The sequence below is a fragment of the Aethalodelphis obliquidens genome, unplaced genomic scaffold (assembly GCF_003676395.1).
Source record: "Aethalodelphis obliquidens isolate GAN/ISIS:26980383/991018 unplaced genomic scaffold, ASM367639v1 scaffold21, whole genome shotgun sequence".
NCBI lineage: Eukaryota > Metazoa > Chordata > Mammalia > Artiodactyla > Delphinidae > Aethalodelphis > Aethalodelphis obliquidens.
This window is the reverse complement of record NW_020837965.1, coordinates 4,046,538-4,066,398: the sequence shown is the minus strand read 5'-3', so window position 1 is coordinate 4,066,398 and position 19,861 is coordinate 4,046,538. Positions and strand designations below refer to the sequence as shown.

General features: G+C 46.6%; 1 protein-coding gene across 17 annotated transcripts in view; it reads right to left on the bottom strand.

The window, feature by feature from the left end:
* NRXN3 (neurexin 3) overlaps window positions 1–19,861 on the bottom strand; it is a 1,686,346-nt gene that overhangs the window by 1,573,674 nt on the left and 92,811 nt on the right. For 9 of the 17 annotated variants that reach the window (XR_003435587.1, XR_003435591.1, XR_003435588.1 and 6 more), the window contains one exon: window positions 10,032–10,049. The exons of the other annotated variants lie outside the window; for them this stretch is intronic. Coding sequence is in view for 6 of the 9 variants with exons in the window: in XM_027120199.1 (XP_026976000.1) it covers window positions 10,032–10,049 (18 nt within the window). In the remaining 3 variants the exon portion in view is untranslated. The remainder of the gene's footprint in view (window positions 1–10,031; window positions 10,050–19,861) is intronic. 17 annotated transcript variants of the gene reach the window in all.

The window sequence follows — 19,861 nt, the reverse complement described above, 5'->3', positions numbered from 1 at the left end:
AAATGGTTCACACTGATACCCTGAGAACACCACCCATAATCAAAAAGGCTGAAGCACGAAACGAGTCATCAACAAACCACCCAACAGCAATCATGAACCGACATGAACAGAAGATCAACCGTTTACCTGTATGATTTTGGCTTTTCCACAAGCCTTGAACAATACTGGGGATGAAGTGAATAGTTGGACTGATGATGGCGATAGTTTCCAGAGGAGAGCCTGTTGATATTTCTCCAAGGCAGGTGCCTCTGGGTTGGTCCTTCCATGATGCCACTACATTCCATTCTCACCACTAAGCCCTTTGTTGGATGTAACTGTGCTAGCGCACTCACTATTTGCCTCTAGACCGACTTTGTTCTTACAGCATGGTGACCTGGACTGAACAGAAAGTATTTCCTCAATGGCGCCCGTGAATCACCAACAGTGTCTGTATGGCATAGCCACAGGGAAGAGGAAAGAATGTCTGCAGCACCTTCCCAATCTATTCCACCTCTCTGGAGGGGTGGGTGTGGCTTCTTTTTTCTTGTGCCTTCACTTTCCTTTTATTCATGAAAAAATGAAGGCAGTCATGCTTGTCACTCTAAGGGTTAAAGCATCAGCAATTATGGCTTCTAGAAAAGACTCTTCCCAAAGAAGAGGAAGTCCTTGCTCTCCAAATGTCATGAACTTCTCTAAAATAGCTCTTTGTTCATGAATGACATGAAGCTGGAAGGGTGGGCAGATGTGCTAGATGAATTAACTGTATCCAAATAGACCACGGTGTGCTGGATTTTAAAAATCCAGGGATGAATTTGACAAAATCAAAGAATGGCCCCAAGTCTAAGTCAAATAAACCAATTGCACAAGTGCAGGAAGGGGAGAGAAATGGCTTAGGAGCAGTGCACACATAATCTTAAAAGTTTTCAGTGACTTTAAGTTCAATTTAATACTATAGTCATTTTTTAAAAAGTAAGGTGTTTGATGCTGCCATTAATAGATGTAGGGAGTCTAGAAAAAGGGAGCAATGCTACCACTCTATAATGAATCGGTTGCAGCATGTCTGTAACACTGTATGTGGTGTGGGCATCCTTCTTTGGAAAGGAAGCAAAACAATGTTATTTTTTCAGAGAACTATGACCTGGATGAAAGAGCTGAAAACCCTCCTTGTATGAGAATGCCCAAAGAAACTGGAGACGTTTTAGCCTTTAGAAAAGAAAATCCTTAAAGACAAAAGCCCTGTCTTCAAACACTGGAAGTGTAATTAGATCTATTTTGTGTATCTCCAAGGGCTGGAAGCAATACAGGTGGTGAAAGCTATAGTGACTCAGAATAAAGGAGAGCTTGTGAACACTCAGTGCTGTTAGAATGGAACAGAATGGCTAAAGGAGCAATGAGTTACTCATCACTGCGGTGGTTCAAGCCAAGTTTGAATAAACTCTTACAGAAGAGATTCAAAAATTAGGTGCACAAAGAACCTTGACAACCATCTGGCTCCTTTCCATCTCTGAAATGCTGATTCTAGCAACAAAGTTTATGAACACATACGAGATGGCAAGCAGTGGGGATGCAGGCATGGATAAGTCTCTGTTCTCAAGAATAAGGGACTCCCTGTCCTTCAAGAGCCCACAGTGGCTGATGTGGGCATGTGGGGGACAATACACAGCTGGTTATAGCAGAGTGTATTATGATGAGGGCTTTACTAGCCCCGTGACCTAAGGTGCCATGGAGCTCAAAGGGGGGATCATTCATCCCCTCCTCCCTTCTATCTCCTCACCCCCACCTCCCTGCTTCCCTTAATTTATGGAGGGTATAAAACAGCAGTTAATGCTGAAGTTTTTAAGTCCCTTCACTTTCCTTTAAAACACTGGTTTTCAAACTTTGGTCATATCAGAGCACCTGGGGGAAACGTCTTACTTCAATGAGCCTGGATCGCATTCATTAACTCTCCAGGTGATTTTCATGCTCACCAGAATTTGCAAACCGCTGCTCTATATAATCCAAAACCTGGGTTCAAATCCCAGCTCTACCTCTTGCTAACTGGGATTCTGAGCATGTTAACTATGCCGTGCCTTTTTCCTGTAAAACAACAGCATCTCACTTGTAAGATATCTTCTCAGGATCACTGTGACCATCACATGCAACCACATATGGATACCACTAAGCAGAGTTCACGGCACGTAGGAAGGGCTCAAAAGCTTGTAGTCACTGCTGTTGTTATTCAGGAGACCGGCATATCTAAGCCCTCTCTCCTCCAACCCCCCCTCTCATCTCTTGCCAACATCACTTCTCCAGTAAGCTGGCAGCACCGGCAGACCGCCTACCCAGGCGTCCTCAGATGCCTCCCTCCATGGGGAGGCACAGTCAGCTAAGTGGCCCCATAAGGGCACCCACTGTCCTCAACAATCAGCTGTATTCCATCGGCCCACCCCTCCTGAGGCCCAGCCCCACAAACTGACTAGCTTAGCCCAGGAGCTTTCCAGACCTTCCTAGGCAGGTCTTCGGGATGGGAGGGTCTCCAGTGCTGCCATAAATAGGCTGTGTGACTCAGCTGAATTACAGGGAAGCGTTATGGCCTGTTTTCTCTCCTGTACAAAGAAGGAATTAATCTAGAATAGTTTCTCTTTGGTCTCACCAACGGCATCTTGAACAGCACAATCTTTGAATGAAACTTCCCCATACACTGCAGCACATTCAGCATTCGTTGTCCCTTCCTCCTAAATGCCACCGATGCCCCCTCATTATTGGAGCAACAAATACCCATCCTACACGTTTGGCAGGGTCAGGGGTGGGGGCAGTACTATCCCATTGAGACGACAGGATCACTTTAATGGTTTTTCCAGCTCTAACCCTGACCTTGCCCTCCAGAACTGAGAAACAAACTGGGACCATCAGCAGCACCCCGGTGAGTCTGCCTTGCCAAGACAGTAAAGGAGGCGATTTTAAAAGGCTCTAGAAAAAGGCACCAGGGCCTAGTGATCTGCTTCTTTGAGTTATAGCCGAAGCTGGAGGCACGCTGGCAAGCAGCTCCTTACTCACACCTACTCATCGGGAACAGCTACAGGAGCCAAGGGGCTCTTCCCAGGCCCCAACCAGGCAATTGGCTGGGAGCTGAGCACTGTTAGCCCAGCCAAGGGCCCCTTTCCAATCCAATTACGTGCAGCAGTGGTGGATTTCCCTACAGCCCGCATTCCCCACTGAGCTGAGCCCAAGATGGGCACTGAATAAACACTGGTTCAATTACCTTCTGTCTCAGGGTGAACCCCAACAAAAAAGCAGCCTGTCTTTTAAAGGGGTGTGGGGTAAAACAAAGAACTGAGCCTTGAGCGCTATTCATTCACTGCGCAAGGGTTTACTCTGTGCCTGTGATGTACTGGCACTGTTCTAGGCTGACACCATCCACGTACAGGAGTAGTGTACCTTTGTGGGGTGAACGCTCTAGCTGGAACGCCACAGGAGACATCTCCAGGGCCAGACCTACCAGGGTCTGCATCCTGCTCCACCACTTTTTACTGGGTGGGACTGATGAGTTAACATCCCTGAGTGTCCGTTTGTTCATGGTGAAATGGGTTTAAAAACAGAATCCACCTCCTGGGCGTGTCAAAAGAATTAACTGATGCACGTAAAAACATAGTATTTCAGTGCCTGGCTCAAAATACAAGCTCAGTAAATGTTTCTCCTAATAAATAAGAGAGAAAAGCCAGTGGGACTATTGCCCAAAAGAATAGGAAAGAAAAGACAAAAATATAACGGGTAGCACTGGAGTTAGGAGTTGTCAGTCTCTGGTAATGGAGGAGAAGGCGTTTTCCTGAATCCTCCTCCCCAAGAGAGCTCAGTTAGGTGGCCTAATCATAGATCCTCAGAATGGAAGAAGCCTGAGAGGTCATCTGATTTAAAGAAGCCTGATACCCAGAAAGGTTAATGACTTACCCGAGGCCACATAGCTCCTGGGGAAAGCAACAGAGCCAAAGGGAGGCAGAATGACAAAGCAGAGACCCCAGGATGCATTTAACTCTTGATACCTACCATACTTGCTTCTGGCCTTGGGCAAAGGATGTGATGTTTTGGAGACCAAGTTTCTTCATCTGTGAAGCGGTAGGGACCTGGCACATGGTGGATTCTTTACGAATATCAGTCCCCTTTCCGCCCTCTTACTGGGATTTCTTGGCCTCACTTGAGAGCAATGGTGGCCAGGATCTAAGTCTGAGGGACCTCTTTACTGAATGCATAAAGATCAGGAAGGATGGGAGAGAGCGTGTGACAAGGAGAAAACAGCAGGTGTGTTTAGAGGTGTCTACAGCTCAGCATTGGGAGCATCCTCTGAACAGTTAGGGGGACCAAGACACAGGAAAAGAATGTTTTCTTTTGTTTTTAGACCTCTCTGAGCCTAAGTATCTTCATCTGTAAAATAGAAACACATGTGGAAAGGATCAAGCAAGATAACTTAAAATAACAGCTAATGTATACATTGCTTACTATGTGCCAGGCACTGTTCTAAAGACTTGACATGCATGAGCTCATTTAATCTTCACAATAGCCCCATGAAGTAGGTACTTATTGTCCCCATTTTACAGATGAGGTAAGTAGGGCCCACAAAGGAAAAGTAAGTTGAACAGGCCATACTGTGCTGAGATAGAGGCAGGATGTCAACCCAGGCATCTGGCTCCGAGCCTGTGCCCTAACCCAGAGGTGGCACACTTTTTCTGTAAAGGGCCAGATGATAAATCTTTTAGGCTTTGCAGGCCATAGTGTCTGTGTTGCAGCTGCTCCAAGCTGCCTTTGCAAAGCAGCCATAAATGATACAGAAATGAACAAGCGTGCCTGTGTTCCAATAAAACTTTGTGAACACTGAAATCTGAATTTCATAAAATTTCTGCATCACTCATTATTCTTCTTTTGATTGCTTTCAACTATTTAAAAAGTGAAAAATCAACCTTAGCTTGAAGGCCGTGTGAAAGCTGGCAGCTACCTTGCCTCACATATATAGGAAGTGCCTGAACAGAGACCTGCACAGACCAAGTGGTTGATAAGTGTTCATTCCCTTACCTTTCCTTAATCTCATTCTTCCTCTTAGCTCCTATCAACCCAGAAAGTGGATTTTTCACTCTGTGCCCAGCAGAAGAGATGAGGAACAGGGCTTTAGCAAGGTGGAATGCACCTTCCTCAGTAAACACGGCCCTGTGGGCCCCAAAGAGACGGGGAGTTTTAGGTCAGTGTGTCTCCAGCTTTAATGGGCAGACCCCTGGGGCTCTTGGTCTTTGCAGGTTCTGACTCCACAGGTCTGGGGTGATGCCTGAGATCCTGCCTTTCTAACGGGCTCCTGGGCGAGGCTGATGCTGCTAGTTCTGTGGGTCGGATCCCCTCTCCCAGCAGCAAGCTTCGAGAGCAAAGCCTCCGTGTCCATAAACACAAGGCAGCGTGTCAGGCACTGCCTCCTGGCTTCGGGTAAGAACGGTGTCCCTCAGGCTGGACGAGGGACTCCCTGGAGACATAGCAGGGCTCAGGACAGATCAGCAGGTCCCCTCTCCAAGGAGAGCACTGAGATGACTTAAACTGGAGGAGGAAGACAACAAGGGGCAGAGATCAAGAGCAGGCAGAGGGAGGCTCGAGCAAAGGCTGTCAGCTGCTTCTAGCAACCGTGGACCAAGGCCCCCTCTGGGCCCCGGCAGACAGGAGCCCCTCCTCCCACGCCTGCCAGGGTTCCGGTGGACCGAAGCAAGAGGCCTACTTCCTCATCAGGCCTCTGAATAACTAGGGCACTTCCACAAGGTCACAGCTTTTCATTTAAATTCCAGCTCTAATCAGCAGGCAGAGCCTGAGAAATTATCCCTTCCGAGGAGAGAAGCTGTTATCGGAGCACCGTAAACAGCACCCCAGCCCACGGCTGGGGGGAGAGTCTCTGGGAGAGGGGTTGAGAGGGGTCTCACAAGCACAGGCCCCAGCCCTGTTCCCTGCCTCTGAGATCCTCCTCTACCCCATCCTCCTCCTCACCCCCTTTGGCAGAGAGTTCTAGAACACATCGGGGGTGGGGAGATGACTGAGGGCAAACAGTTTGGCAGGGCTGGGACTGCCCACTCCTGCCCCACAGGCAGCCCAAGGGCAGATCCTAATGGCCAGGAGCATGGGATAAGGTATCCCTTCAGGGCCACAAATGGGTTACATGGCCTTGGAGATGCCCCTCCCCTCCCTGGACCTCCATTTCCTCCTCTGAAAAGTAAGAGTTACAATCCTTAGACAGGATACCCTTTGAGCTCCAACGTGTCTCGGGACCCTACAGACCCACACTGCCCCTGGTGCTTGTGGCCACACTTTCAGCTCAAGAAGTACTTCTGAGGTCCTACTACGGTGCCATGCACTGTGCAGAGCTGGGAATGCAGACACAGACAAGATGCACCCCTGGCCCACAGCTCTGCCTTGGCAATGCCAGGGTTTTGAAGAGACAGGCACAGGCTTCGGAGGCACAGCCATCTGCAATCCTGGTTTGCGCCGGCAGCTGGCGACCGTGAACCTCTCTTTTGGAGCGAGGATGACAACGCTTACCTGGAGGGGCTGATGTGAAGCTAAGGGAACGCATGGGAGGCATCAGAGCCGAGGGTCTCTCACCTCCTTCAGGCCAGCACGCCACAAATGCCTCTTGCCCCTTTTTTTTTTTTTTTTTGCGGTACGCGGGCCTCTCACTATTGCGGCCTCTCCCATTGCGGAACACAGGCTCCGGACGCGCAGGCTCAGCGGCCATGGCTCATGGGCCCAGCCGCGCCGCGGCATGTGGGATCTTCCCGGACCGGGGCACTAACCAATGTTCCCTGCATCGGCAGGCGGACTCTCAACCACTGCGCCACCAGGGAAGCCCTCTTGCCACTTTATTATCGTGAACCTCCTTCTCAAGGACTAGGAGGACGGGCTGTGGACTTTCCCACACAGAAGCCCATCGAAATACCGCTTGCCCCTTTTCTCCTACCGGGACACTCTTTCTGAGTCCCCAGCTCATCTCCTGGACCTTGGGAAAGGTGTTGCCTGCCAGGCGCCATCTCCAACTGCATTTTATAGTAGGGTTACTTCTCAGCAATCTCCTCAACATGTAAAATTAATCAATTAATCAATCGTCACTTTATAGTATTCCAGCGGCCCCTGGGTAAATAGTTACATTAGCTCATAAAATCCCCAATTTGTCTTCCTGAGCGGAAGGAAAAAAACCATCAGAGAACCACTAAAGGCCTCCCGTTTCGGAGCCACAGCACCGCTGGCTCCAGATTGCCCGGCCAGGGGCTCGGAGAACGGGAGGCCGCCCGCTGACCTCAGCCAGAGCCGGGCAGCTCAGGCTGCCTCCTGCTACGGCCGGGGCCACAAGCGAAGTTTCTGGACCTGTGATTTGCTTCAGCCTCAGAACCCACAAAAAAAAAGCAACGGTCAACGGGGTGACAAGATTGGCAATCAGCTCTTGACACCTCAAGGGCAGAATGGAGAGTGCAAGGTTCAGAATCAGGCTGGAATCCCCACTTGGTCCTGCTACTCAGCTGCTGGGTGACCTCAGCACAGCACTTAACCTCCTGACCTCAACTTCCTCAACAGAAAACTGGGGCTCAGGCAATGTCCCTCAGAGGATTATGAAGAGAACAAAATGAGATAATGGCCATGAAACTGAGATAGTGCAGTGTTGTGCTAGTGATAGTGGCTATTTCTAAGGTAGGGTCACCCCACTGACCTCCATCCCTTTGAAGAGATGGAGGGGAGCCTATGGGTCCTTAGCGTTTCACCCCACCAGGACCAGTAGGGCACCTTTGTGAGAATGAGGAAAAGGTGCCCCCAGGTTAGAGGCCTGCCCCTGGGTGCAGGCGTGGCAAAGCACAGATTGGATTTTGGCCTCCATGCGTTCCCTGAGCTGGCAGCCGCTATGCAGGACACAATACGCACAAGTCTAAGTGGAGACCCTGGGTCATCTCTGCCGTGAACCAGGAAGAGAAGAGGTTGAGCCAAGTGGCACTTTTACAAACAAAATTTTTGATGTTGGGCTTAGTCCCTCACTTGAAGTATCCTAGAAAACATCAGCTTAGCAGAGAGACCTTCCTGGACCACCCTCTTTAAATTAGCAACTTCATTGTTACCTGCTTCACTTTTCTCCACAGCACTTATTACCCACCACCTGATACAACAGACATGTTATCATATACATACATATATAAGATGTATATATGTTTGTATATATGTGTGTATATTTATCTATATATAGATATATATAAAGATACATACATTTTTTTAGTGCCTTGTCTTCCCCTGTCTATAATAAAAGATCCGTGAGGACAGGGATGGTCTTCTGTTTTGTTCACTGTTTTACCCCTAGCACCTAGAACAGTGCCTGGTACATTGTAGGTTCTCGATAAATAAATATTTGCTGAGTGAGTGACTGAACTAAAATATTATTAAATAGAATAAATTTAATGATATCTTCCTAGAAAATGCTGTCCTGTGCTTTGGTTCAAACACCAGTTATTTTCAAAGGTGCGGGGTAGGCAGAAGAAACAGAGACAGGGAAACCCTGTGTATTTGGTAGGGATAACAGTATTAGCCTTTTGTGTTGTGTAATATTCCATATAGATCAATGATCAGAAACCCTACTTAAGTCTGGCTGATTCTTTTACATATTCAAAAGCGATAAAGGATAAATTCATTTGGAAGGGGTGCTACTAATAAAGAAAAAGTCACATTACCTCTGCGCAAAAATAAACAATAGTCTCATTAGGAAATACGAGATCTTCAAGTGAAGAAATTCTGGGATGGGACCCAGCATGTTCCAATGCAGTATGCATGGGCTTTGGAGTCTGAAAGCCCCAAGTTCAAATTCCAATGAGCTGACAAGCCCTATGACCTTGCACAAACTGCTTAATCTGTCAGGCCCTAAATTTCCTTCACATTAAAATGTATATAACATCGACATGTACACACTGCTACATTTAAAAAGGATAACCAACAAGGACCTACTGTATAGCACAGGGAACTCTGCTCAATGCTGTGTGGCAGCCTGGATGGGAGGGGAGTCTGGGGGAGAATGGATACATGTATATTTATGGCTGAGTCCCTTTGCTGTGTACCGGAAACTATCACAACATTGTCAATTGGCTATACTCCAATATAATATAAAAAGTTTAAATAAACAAAATGTACTTAACAATACCTATCCTGTATTGATGCTGTAAGAATTAAATGTTAAAAAGACTAAATAAGAAAATATATGTGAAAATACCTTAGAAATATGATACCCCCTTCTTATTTGGTAGGGTTACTCTTAACCCAAAGTTCTAGACAGTTTAGAATGGTTTCCAACCATTCTATATCACCTGACACTTCTTATCTATAAATGGTTATTCCTCTCATATGCATCTATGTGTATGTGTGTACACATATATGTGTCTATACACACACATTGCTTACAGTCAGGACTCTGGATGAGTATCTATTTGTCTATTGACAAAAACCATTCCTCTTTCTTTTTCTTTTCTTTCTTTCTTTCTAACAGTGAACATGTATTAGTTATTATAAGCATTAGAAAAAAAATATGGCTAATTCCACTGTGGAAAAGTAAAGTCATTTCTTAGAATATAAAGAAAGAAACCTTCTTTTACCCACATCATATTTTCCATGCTAAGTATATCATATCTTCAACTTTCAACCACATGAAGCTATAGAAGATAAGCAGATTTATGAAGACAAGGCAAAAATGCTTATTAAATTGGAGAATACATATCCTAAGAAAATCTCTTAAAAATAGTTTCAAAAATTGCACAATTTCCACTTCTTTTATTCACCCAGAAATATTAATCAGAAGAAAGTAATTGTATAAGCATGGGAACCACATTCCTTTGATTTTAATATGGTTCTTCAAAGCCAATTCAAATCCTTCAATTCAAGGCATTTCTTATAAACCTAAATCAATGAAAATGCAATGTACTTAGATTCTTGTTCTGTTTAGAGTCCCCAGGAAAAGGTCTCCCTCAGAGGCAAACCATGCAGTCTGGCAGAGGGGAAATTTCCACAGCAGCTGTGCAAACACAAAGACTCACCTGGACCTTGACTGACATCTGTGGCAGCATTTTCAAAGGGAGGGAAAGGGAGAGGAGAGAAAGAGGGAGAAAAGGGAAGAAGAGTGTTAGCAGCACACACACACAATACACTGTGTCCTTGCATGGCTACCAAGTTCATGCAAGACTCCACATACGCTCAGACTCTGAGCAGTTAGTTCTACTGTCACCCAAAAACCACCCATGCAAGCCGAGGGGCCAAGCTCCCTTTTCACTGTGCATGTAGCAAGAGAGGTGAGCGTCACATCTGTCCGGAAAGACATCATCCTGGAATCAGATAGGGCTCCAAAGTGCTAAGCAGACTGGAATCCTGCAAGAATATTGGTTAAAATATTCTGGTTGATTTCTGCAATCCAACACCCAAGCAAATCCTCCTCCCCTCCAGTTACAGAACACTGGACATGAAGCCAAGCAAGGTTTCCCCACAGAGAGAAAAGATAATAATAAACCATTCCCTTGAGGAGCAAAGGAAAAGGCATAAGAATTAAGAGCAAATTGCAGCGTTATTCACTTCATAAGACTGGAGAACACAAGATCACAAAACATTTATAATTCCCTCCCTCCCCAGTATTCCCAGTGACCATTCTTCATCACAGACAGCAGTGTGTGTGCATGAGATTGTGTGTGAGTAGATCACTTGCCACACAAATTGAAATTCTGCCTCTCCTAATTTTTCTCCTTGCATTTCACACCATCATTAATGACAGAAATTGCCATTTGAAATCTCTTCTGACAACTACAAATAAACATCCAGCCTTGGGAAGGTTAATATTTGAATTAAACCAATGAACTTTCAAAAAGTGAAGAACGGTCCACTCCCATCATCTCCATGAATACAATCTCCTCCTCCTCCCCTCAAATGTAAAATAGAATTATGCTGGGGAAGCCCAACCAAGAGCAGCCCAAAGCATTGTTAAAATCCCTAGACCTGACCTGGTAGGATATACTACAGCTTAGGAAAAGGAATGGGGTTACTTCACAAAACCACTGGCCATCCAGGCCATCCTGGGTGACTCCCTTAGAATCACTGAATGGTGGGTCTGGGACATCCGTAGACATTATCTAGTTCAATTATTTTTTGCTAAGATGGAGGATGAAAAAAGGTTGAGAGACTTGTCCAAGGTCACACAGCTAGTTCAGGGAAGGGATCCTAGAAAAGACCCTGGATCTCTTGAATCCCACCCAATTCAATGTTCATTCAACTGAAACCCAGGTCCCTCCAGGGCATATGGGACCGGAATTCAGTTTGCAAGCTCAAGTGAGCACTGAAGCCGTGAGGAAGTGGTGAGAGCCTCCCAGTTACCCTAAGTGCTTCTAATCTACAGCAATCAGATTTGCAGAGCTCCAGCGAGTTCCTTAGGGCTCTTGCCCCAACAGAATCCAGGCGCTGACTTAACCTGCAGCAACAGCCAGGCATTTCTCCAGCCCACACCCTGCATTCCCTGGAAGCTGTATTTGCTCAATGAGACTTACAGAGAGCTCTGAATCATTCCTCAGCCACACCCACTTCCAGGTTTTCTGGTGAGTTGTTAGATTTAGGGGTGGAGTAGCAGCATGGAGGAAGAAAAGAGGCCAAACAGAAGAGGTGGAAAGGCAAAACACGCTGGGAAAATAACAAAGCAGAGCCATTAACCGTGACTGATGGACTGCCTAGAACAGTGGTCGTAAAAATACCCCTTCATTATGCAGGGTATCAAACTATTTACACATGGTGGAGTTCAGTGGTGAAAGTGTCAACACTGTTGTTCATAGAAACGCACTCTTCGTGGGCACCAAGACCCAAGGGAGACAGGACACCTTGGAACCCCAAAGTTCTTCTGACACTAAGTTGGGCACTGTATTTACAATCCTCAATTATGGAGACAGTCCAGGTTCAAATTCTGACCTGCTTGATGACCTTGAGTTAATCAGTGAATTTGATTGTTTCCTTCAGCTATAAGATGGGAAGATAACACAGCTTCCCTCGTGATAGTGTTATGATAATTAAATGAGATTAAATACTTGTAAATCACTTAACTCAGTACAAGGCAAACACTGCATAAACGTTAGCTGCGCTGATTGTTACCATTTTGAATTACCTCGGACAGAATTATCCAAATATGTTGACCAGATGGCTCCCTGAAAACACCAAGAGACCACAGGAAATTTTTTTTAAATTTATTTATTTATTTTTGGCTGCGTTGGGTCTTCGTTGCTGCATGCGGGCTTTCTCTAGTCGCGGCGAGTGGGGGCTACTCTTCGTTGCGGTGCGCGGGCTTCTCATTGCGGTGGATGCCCTTGTTGCGGAGCACGGGCTCTAGGTTCGCGGGCTCAGTAGTTGTGGCTCACGGGCTCTAGTGCACAGGCTCAGTAGTTGTGGCGCACGGGCTTAGTTGCTCCGCGGCATGTGGGATCTTCCCAGACCAGGGATCGAACCTGTGTCCCCTGCATTGGCAGGTGGATTCCTAACCACTGCACCACCAGGGAAGCCTGACAACAGGAATTAAGTTGTATTTCGTTTGGTGATTTGGGTTCAACTTTTCTGCTTGTGAACGAAGACGTTGCTCCAGCCCTCCCCTCCTTCTGGGTCTCTTTCCTGTAAGGTCGGATCTTAACAAACGGCACCGAGAAACAGAGGAAAGCTTCAAGTGAGCTTTATTAGGGAGCGCTCCCGGGCGAGGTTCACTGGTCCGAGAGAAAGGGGCCAGAGAAGTCGCACCCGGGTGAGGGTTGGGCAAGATTTTATAGGGGAAGAAGGGAAAGGGGTGTGGTGAATCTGGGAGGGCGCAGGGTATTCCTTATTTGGTGGTCTTTTCGGGTATCCTGGGGGACCTTTAGTCCCGCCCCTCGAAAGGCGGGAAGGCTGGGCTGGTTTCAAAGTCCCCAGGTCAGTTCCTGGAACTGGGTGGTCCGGAATGTCTCCAGGGCAGTTTCTGGAACTGGGTGGTCCGGAGAATTTCGTTCTGATGCAACCTGTGAATCTGATTGTGTTCCCCTGCCTCGGGCCAGTTGGCCTTACATTTCCTCCCTCCCACTCCTCAGCGAGAATTGGGGTAAAGGAGAGTTCAAAAATTCTAGGTGAGCAGAAGTAGGGGGCAAAACAAATTCCATTCTTATTTCTTTTGTTTTCCCTCCTGAAGCCTTAATACAGCCCAGTTCTAGTCCTGCATATAAAAAATACAGTATCTCCTCTTGCCAAAGAGGGGCAACAGACCACGAAAAACCCTCTTTAGCTGAGGGGTCAGTGTCCAAGCTCAGTTCCTGATTGTGGCGCCAAGCCAGAGGCAGTTCTGAGCATTCATGTCCAACCTGAGGAAAAGAGACACAGTATCACCTGGCACCTGTTCCAAGAAGCAGTGAGTGACCTGAATCTCTGCACTCAATTCTGACCAACAGAATGGAATGGCAAAGGCTGGGGTGTGGCAGTGGGAGAGCGGAATAGGGGGAGATCGGAAGCTCCACAGTACCCATCTGGTATATTGTGCGTCCAGCATCGTTTCCCCTTCTTTTTGTATCAAGTCCAAGTTGTCTTCTGGGGAATCTCTTTTCCCACCCTTAATCCCTGTGGTTTGGTAAAGATGACCCCCACCCTCACCCTGGCTCCAAGGGTACATATGTCCTGCAGGCCAAGTCATAGGGATTAACGCAGAGAAAGGGGGCTCCACAGCTGGATTACTGGCACTCAGGCTCTGGCTCTTCAGGCTGCATGGACTTTGTGCCAGTCACCTAAGTTTTCTGTGCTTCAGTCTCCTTATCTGTAAAATGGGTGTGTTAATAGTTCCTACCTCCTAGGGTTGTTAGGAGGCGCTCAGAACAGTGCCTAGCATCTAGAAAGCCCTCAGTTAATGTTAGCTGGTAATTTTATTACCTTCATATATGGGAGGGCAAGGGTATTTTTTAGAAAAGCAACCTTTCTTGTGGTTACACAGCAAGGAAGTCTGACTTAGGATGCAGCTGGGGGTTTCTAACTCCATGCCTTGCTGCCTCCCCACTTCCAAGGTGGTCATCCCCAGAGCACTTCAGGCTGTCATTGCTGCTGGTACACAGCCTGGAGTCTGTGTATGAGGCAACAACACTGGGTCCTAGGACGGATCAGAGGAGATATATATATATATATATATGTGTGTGTGTGTGTGTATCAATTTTTTGATAGATAAAAAGTGGGCGCAAATTGCCAACGAAAAGGCAGTTGCCAACCAGATGAGATTGATCCAGGGGAGTTGGCATCCTCTCCTGTGCCAACACTTCCTCAGCCCCCTCCTGCTGTTTTATTTTCTCACACTGCTAGGTCTGTAGTTTTCCAGAGCGCCACTGCATTTAAATCTATATTCTATTTTCTCTCCTAGAAAATAGGTCAGACCCAAGGCAGAGTTCACCAGGTGGGGTCCCAGAAGGTTTGGCTGCACCTCGCCTCCAGGAGCCTGGCTGTGCAGCCTGCCCCATGCTCCCCAAAGCTCCTCCAGGGACATGGGGTGGGTGTTTGGAGGTATAAAAGTAGCAAGTGGGGGAATCTTGGACTTCTGCCTCTTGAAATGATCTAGCCCAAGTGAGAGGTGAGGTGGGAGGGCTCCCCGGGTTGAGCCATATTCTGCAACAGCAGCAGATGGAGGGTCCTTTCGTTCCCCCACCTGGTTAGAAGAACCGCATCTCCCCAAATTGCAGGAAATTGTTTCCCTTTAACTTTAAAATAACCACGCTGAGCATACTCACTTGTGGCTGAAATTATTGTTGAATACGCAGTAAGCGTCCGTGGGGCACTGAGTAGAGGTGCGACTGCCCTAATTTACTTCTTCCCTGGTTGTGATGCCAAAGAGAGTGGGTGAAGGGTGGCAGTGGCTTTCAAATCCTTTTCCTCTCTTGTGGCTTTCCCATCCCTGGTTTGAGCATGGCACTCCTAACAGAGGTGGCCCCAGCCTGGATCAGAACTCCTTTTCATCAGGGTCCCACCCCCAACAATGTCTCAAGCACCTGCCATCCACCGAGGTCAGTGTGAGTGCCAGAGCTTGGAAGACAGGAGAGGGAAGGTGCCAGTTTATATGGGCCGGTCCTCAGCCCTCCTGTCAACCAGCAGAAGGAACTAACATGAATGGAGCAGGTCCTGCCTAGAGCCTGTGCATTTGCTATTCCGCTGCCTGCCAGAACAGTCTTTGTCAGACAGATGTAAGACTGGTCCTCACTTTCTTCAGGTATCCATTCAAATGTTCCTTCTTAGAAAGATTTTTCTCTAACCAGCTTCTCTAAAATGGGGACCCTCCTCTACCATTGACCCAGCTTTTCCTTTCTTTATGGCACTAATCACTATCTGACATTATAGGATGGGTCTGTTTTTATTGTTTAAATCCCCCTTGGAATATAAGCTTCATGAGAGCAGTACTGCCTGTTTCATTCACTGCTTGTATCCCCAGTGTTTAAGGAGGAGCTGGCCTACAAGATGTGCTCAGCAATATGCAATGAATAGTGACTAGATCATCTCAATTGATACAACTCACTGATATAGATGTTATTGGTGTCTCCATTTACACATGAGAAAATTGAGGCTCAGAGAAGTTAAGGTCTGTGCCTATGGACAGAAAGGCAGAGCTGGGATTGGACTCTGGGTCTGTCTTAATGCCCTTACTCGATTACAAACCCTGTTTTCTTCAGCGTTGGCCTCATTATCAGGTGAGTTGTCTCCATATGGTAACAAAGATGGAATCTGGCAGGTCTAGAGAAAAGAGAGCAGCCTATTTCCGGGTAATTCCAGTAAATTCCCTGGGAAGGCGCTCATTGGTTTGGCTTAGGTCACATGTCTGTTCCAGAGCCAATTACTGTGTCCGTCATCACATACCAGAGGATGAATTTGGGGATAAAATGGGGTAATGCCTCTACGTCCCTGGCGCAAATCAATACGAATCATAACGAAGCTCACATTTATTGAGGATCCTCTGTGTGCTGGGCACTGTCCTAAGTGCTTACTATACATCTTCTCATTTAATTCTCACCACAACCCTAACAGGTAGGAACATTATTCATCCCATTTTACAGATAACGAAATTAAGACCCAGTGAAGAGGCTCTGTCATTACTAACGCATCTTATATTCAGAGTAGCACATCAGATAAGGGTCAACCTATATTTCTGAATAAAAGAGTAAACCAGGATAGGTACCATCTGACCCATCAAGCTATAAATTAGGGATACGAATATTGGGCATCTCATAGGAGCGAGAAAAAGGCATAGCCCAGGCAGAAGGAGGCGGCCAAATGCAGTGTGACCGTAAGTCTGGACAACTGGAGTTCCTGCCTGGGCTGTACACTTTAGAGGAGCCTGCCCTGGCCCTCCTGAAGCCACACCCCACCACATGAACTGAGCAGTCCACAGGGCCAGCTGGATTTTCCCACCCAGCACCAGCAACACCTGCCACTAACCCCGAGGACACTCAGGTACTCAGGTACTCTGAATTCCTTGCCCAAACTGCCCCAAATCCATGTGGGCCTCTTCCCTGTGTCCCTTCTCCCCAGAGCAGACCGACCCACTGATGTGTGTACTCTTGTGTCAAGAAATGGCCAAGGGGAAGCTATTTGCAGGAGCTGTTGACTTCTACAAGCTGGGGCACCCACAAAAATGTGCACAAGGCTATCTGTGGTGCTGCAACTGGAGAGAAGGGAGGCTGACCCCTAGCCTCCATGTGTATTCTTATCCCAGGCCCACAAACATCGGGCAGGTTTTCAACTCAGGATTACACCTGACTTAACATTAGGAGAAAAAAAAATTAAAAAGGCAAAGACTGCATCTCCCCAACAGTCTATCCTTTCTTGCCCCTGAAGAAAATGAGCATAAGATTCTTCCCTCTACTTCAGGAACAAATATATAGAAACAGTATTTTTTTTTTTTTAGTTGAGAGCTAAAGCAAACTTCCAGCAGCAAAGAGGCTGGGTTTCCTGCATTCTGGGGCTTTTTCTGGCTCTCAGTATCTGAGCTCTTCAAACACAGGAAGAGCTGTCTTTCCACAAAAGGCCAGGTGGTGTTAGCTTCATCCCCGACACAGAGCCCATTTATCCGCCTTTGTAGAAGACTGAGCCCTCCCAAGCCCTGGTGCTGTTTGCTTTTGTTCTTTGATGCTAATGACTCCAGATTGCAAGATGGAGCGGAGGGGTAGCTGCTGTGTCAGGTGCCAGGCTGCCTGGGAAGGCAGCGGCGGGGAGAGGGGCAGGATGAAAAACAGGAAGGAACGAGGATGGCACTCCTGTGGGCCAGGTCTCCGCTGCTCCCGAACACTTTAGGGGCTACAACACACTTGTAGTGGCTGTGGCTTGAGGAGCCTGAGCTTGACTGACAGTTGGGAGAAGAGGGAATCTACTTGTTACAGATACAGTCGGAGATCAGTGCAGACAGTGGGCTTTGTTCTTCGTGATTTTTTTTTTTTAATTCTTTAGAGGTTCTGAGCACAGACGGGGGGTAAAGCAATCTGGGCTTTAAATCCTGTCTTCGCTATTTGTTATTAAAAATATTTTTGTTCAGTTTCTTACTTTACCTTCCTCTTCAGCCGCATGGGAATAATGGCAGTGGAGTCACTTCAGCTAGAAGCACCCACGCATCCCTAAAAGTCAATGTGCTATGCAAAATCACGTAGTAGAAACCACAGGGCTTACAGGGAAAATAGGATTGGGGCACAGTACCCCAAAACTTCATCAGTGACACATAATGAAAGATAGGAACCCGTTTTACACGTGTTAATGGTTAAGGAATGCATAAATGATACAGTAAGTATAGCGCTTGAAAAAGACCTGAAGTTGCTTGTGGAAGTGGGAAACTTGCAAGTTGCTTTGAAGTAATGAAAGAAGGGTCATCCGAAGTTGGACAGGAAGTTATAACACCAGATGCTGATGGGTGTGGCTCATAACATGCCTGGTAACTGAAGTAGCTGGTACCTGTTCAGGTGTGTGCGCTTTGTGCATTCCCACACAGTTTGGTTCATCTGGCTGCAGTTTTCTGCCTTCACCTAGAGCTTCTCATGGGCAAAATCATGCACAATCAAAAGCAAAATTATTATGCTCAAATTGTTCCCTAATATATCAATAGCATTGGAACAAATTTGCATTTTCGAAACAAGCATTATAGCAGAACTGACTGTACCTAATTGAAATGACTGCTATGAGGACCAAATGAGATGATTCATACAAAGTGCTTGGTACAACGCCAGGCACAGGGTAAATATTCAATAAACACTTACTGAAACTGTTATTATTAATGTTTCTTCTGGCTTGTTGACACCTCCCTTGTAAACGGAAAGTACCCAGTTGAGCCTTCTATCCAGCCTTGCAAACAAAAGGCATCTCTAGCTAACTGCTAACTCCCCACCTTAGGCCATGAGGCTGGCACCTGCAGTAGGCCCCCACCTAACAAGACAAGGGTTTTAGAAAAGTCCTCATAGCGGATGGACACTGCTGGAGACAGGCTCCAAGTGCCAACTTCTTAGGTAAAGAAATGGGTGTTGGCCTCCCCAAATGAGCATGACCCACAGGGAGAAAAGTATACACCTGCATCTCGGAGAACACCAGGAAATCAAAGGAGAAACTGACCAACATGAGAGGATGCCCCATCATCTGGCAGGATAAGAGAGGAGTGCATCACAGGAGGGGAAAGAAATCAGTCAATCCTCAAATTAGGAAAAGAGCCTAGATGCAGACATTTTCAATCTCCCTGTCGCCTGCAGAGAGCACAGGGGTTAAGAGGCAGGAAGAGCTGAGTGAAAATCCTGGCTCTTCCACACACTATGTATATGAGCTCATGCATGTTAGCTAACCTGAGACTCAACTTCCCCACCTGTGAAATGGGGACAATCTACTTATCTTCCGTTCTGCAAGATGAAAAGAGTTCATGGGGACTGATGTTAGGGTTATAAGGAGTTAACGTATGCAAAAGCACTGAGAGGGTGTCTGGCACTGAGGGAGTGCTAATCAATGCTGGTGAATCATAATTATTACATTTCCTCACCTGAGCGATTTCCATGAGACAGAGTTTTTGCCCTCTTTCTAAGAATTCCTCGCTCTCTGGAAAGACTAACTCCTCAGGGCTTATGCCAATTAGAAGAATGATCTGGAAGAAGCAAGGGTTTCAGTGGAGGTGAGTTCTGCAAATTCTGCAATTCAGTACAAAGAGCCTTGGAAGAGGAGGTTTATGCCTGCTCCTCTGTAGGGGGCGCTGTTGTAGAATGTGGGAAACAGCCCCACACTTAGAATCAGAAGCCCTGGGGTTTTTGTTTTGTTTTCCTAAAATTTTTATTGTGGTAAAATACACATAACATAAAAGTTACCATCTTAACCGTTTTTAGGTGCACAGTTCAGTGGCACAAAGTACATTCATAATGTTGTGCAACCATCACCCATTTCCAGAACTCTTTTCATCTTGCAGAACTGAAAGTCTTGTACCTATTAAACAACAGCTATCTATATCTCCTGCACCCAGCCACTGGCAACCACCCTTCCACTTTCTGTCTTTAGCAAGTTAACTACTCGAGGAACCTCACATGAGTGGGACCATAGAGTATCTGTCCTTTTGTCACCGGCTTATTTCCCTTAGCACAGTGTCCTCAAGCTTCATCTATGTTGTGGCATGTGTCAGAATTTCTTTCCTTTTAAAGGCTGAATAATACTCCATTGTTTGTATACTGTAGTTTCCCCCTTATCCATGGGGACTACATTCAAGACCCACCAGGGGACGCTTGAAACTGCAAATAGCACTGAGCACTATAGATACTATGTTTTTTCCTATACATATATACCTATGATAAGTTTAATTCATAAATTATCCAGTTGTTTAAGCCTTGCAAACAAAAGGCATCTCTAGCTAACT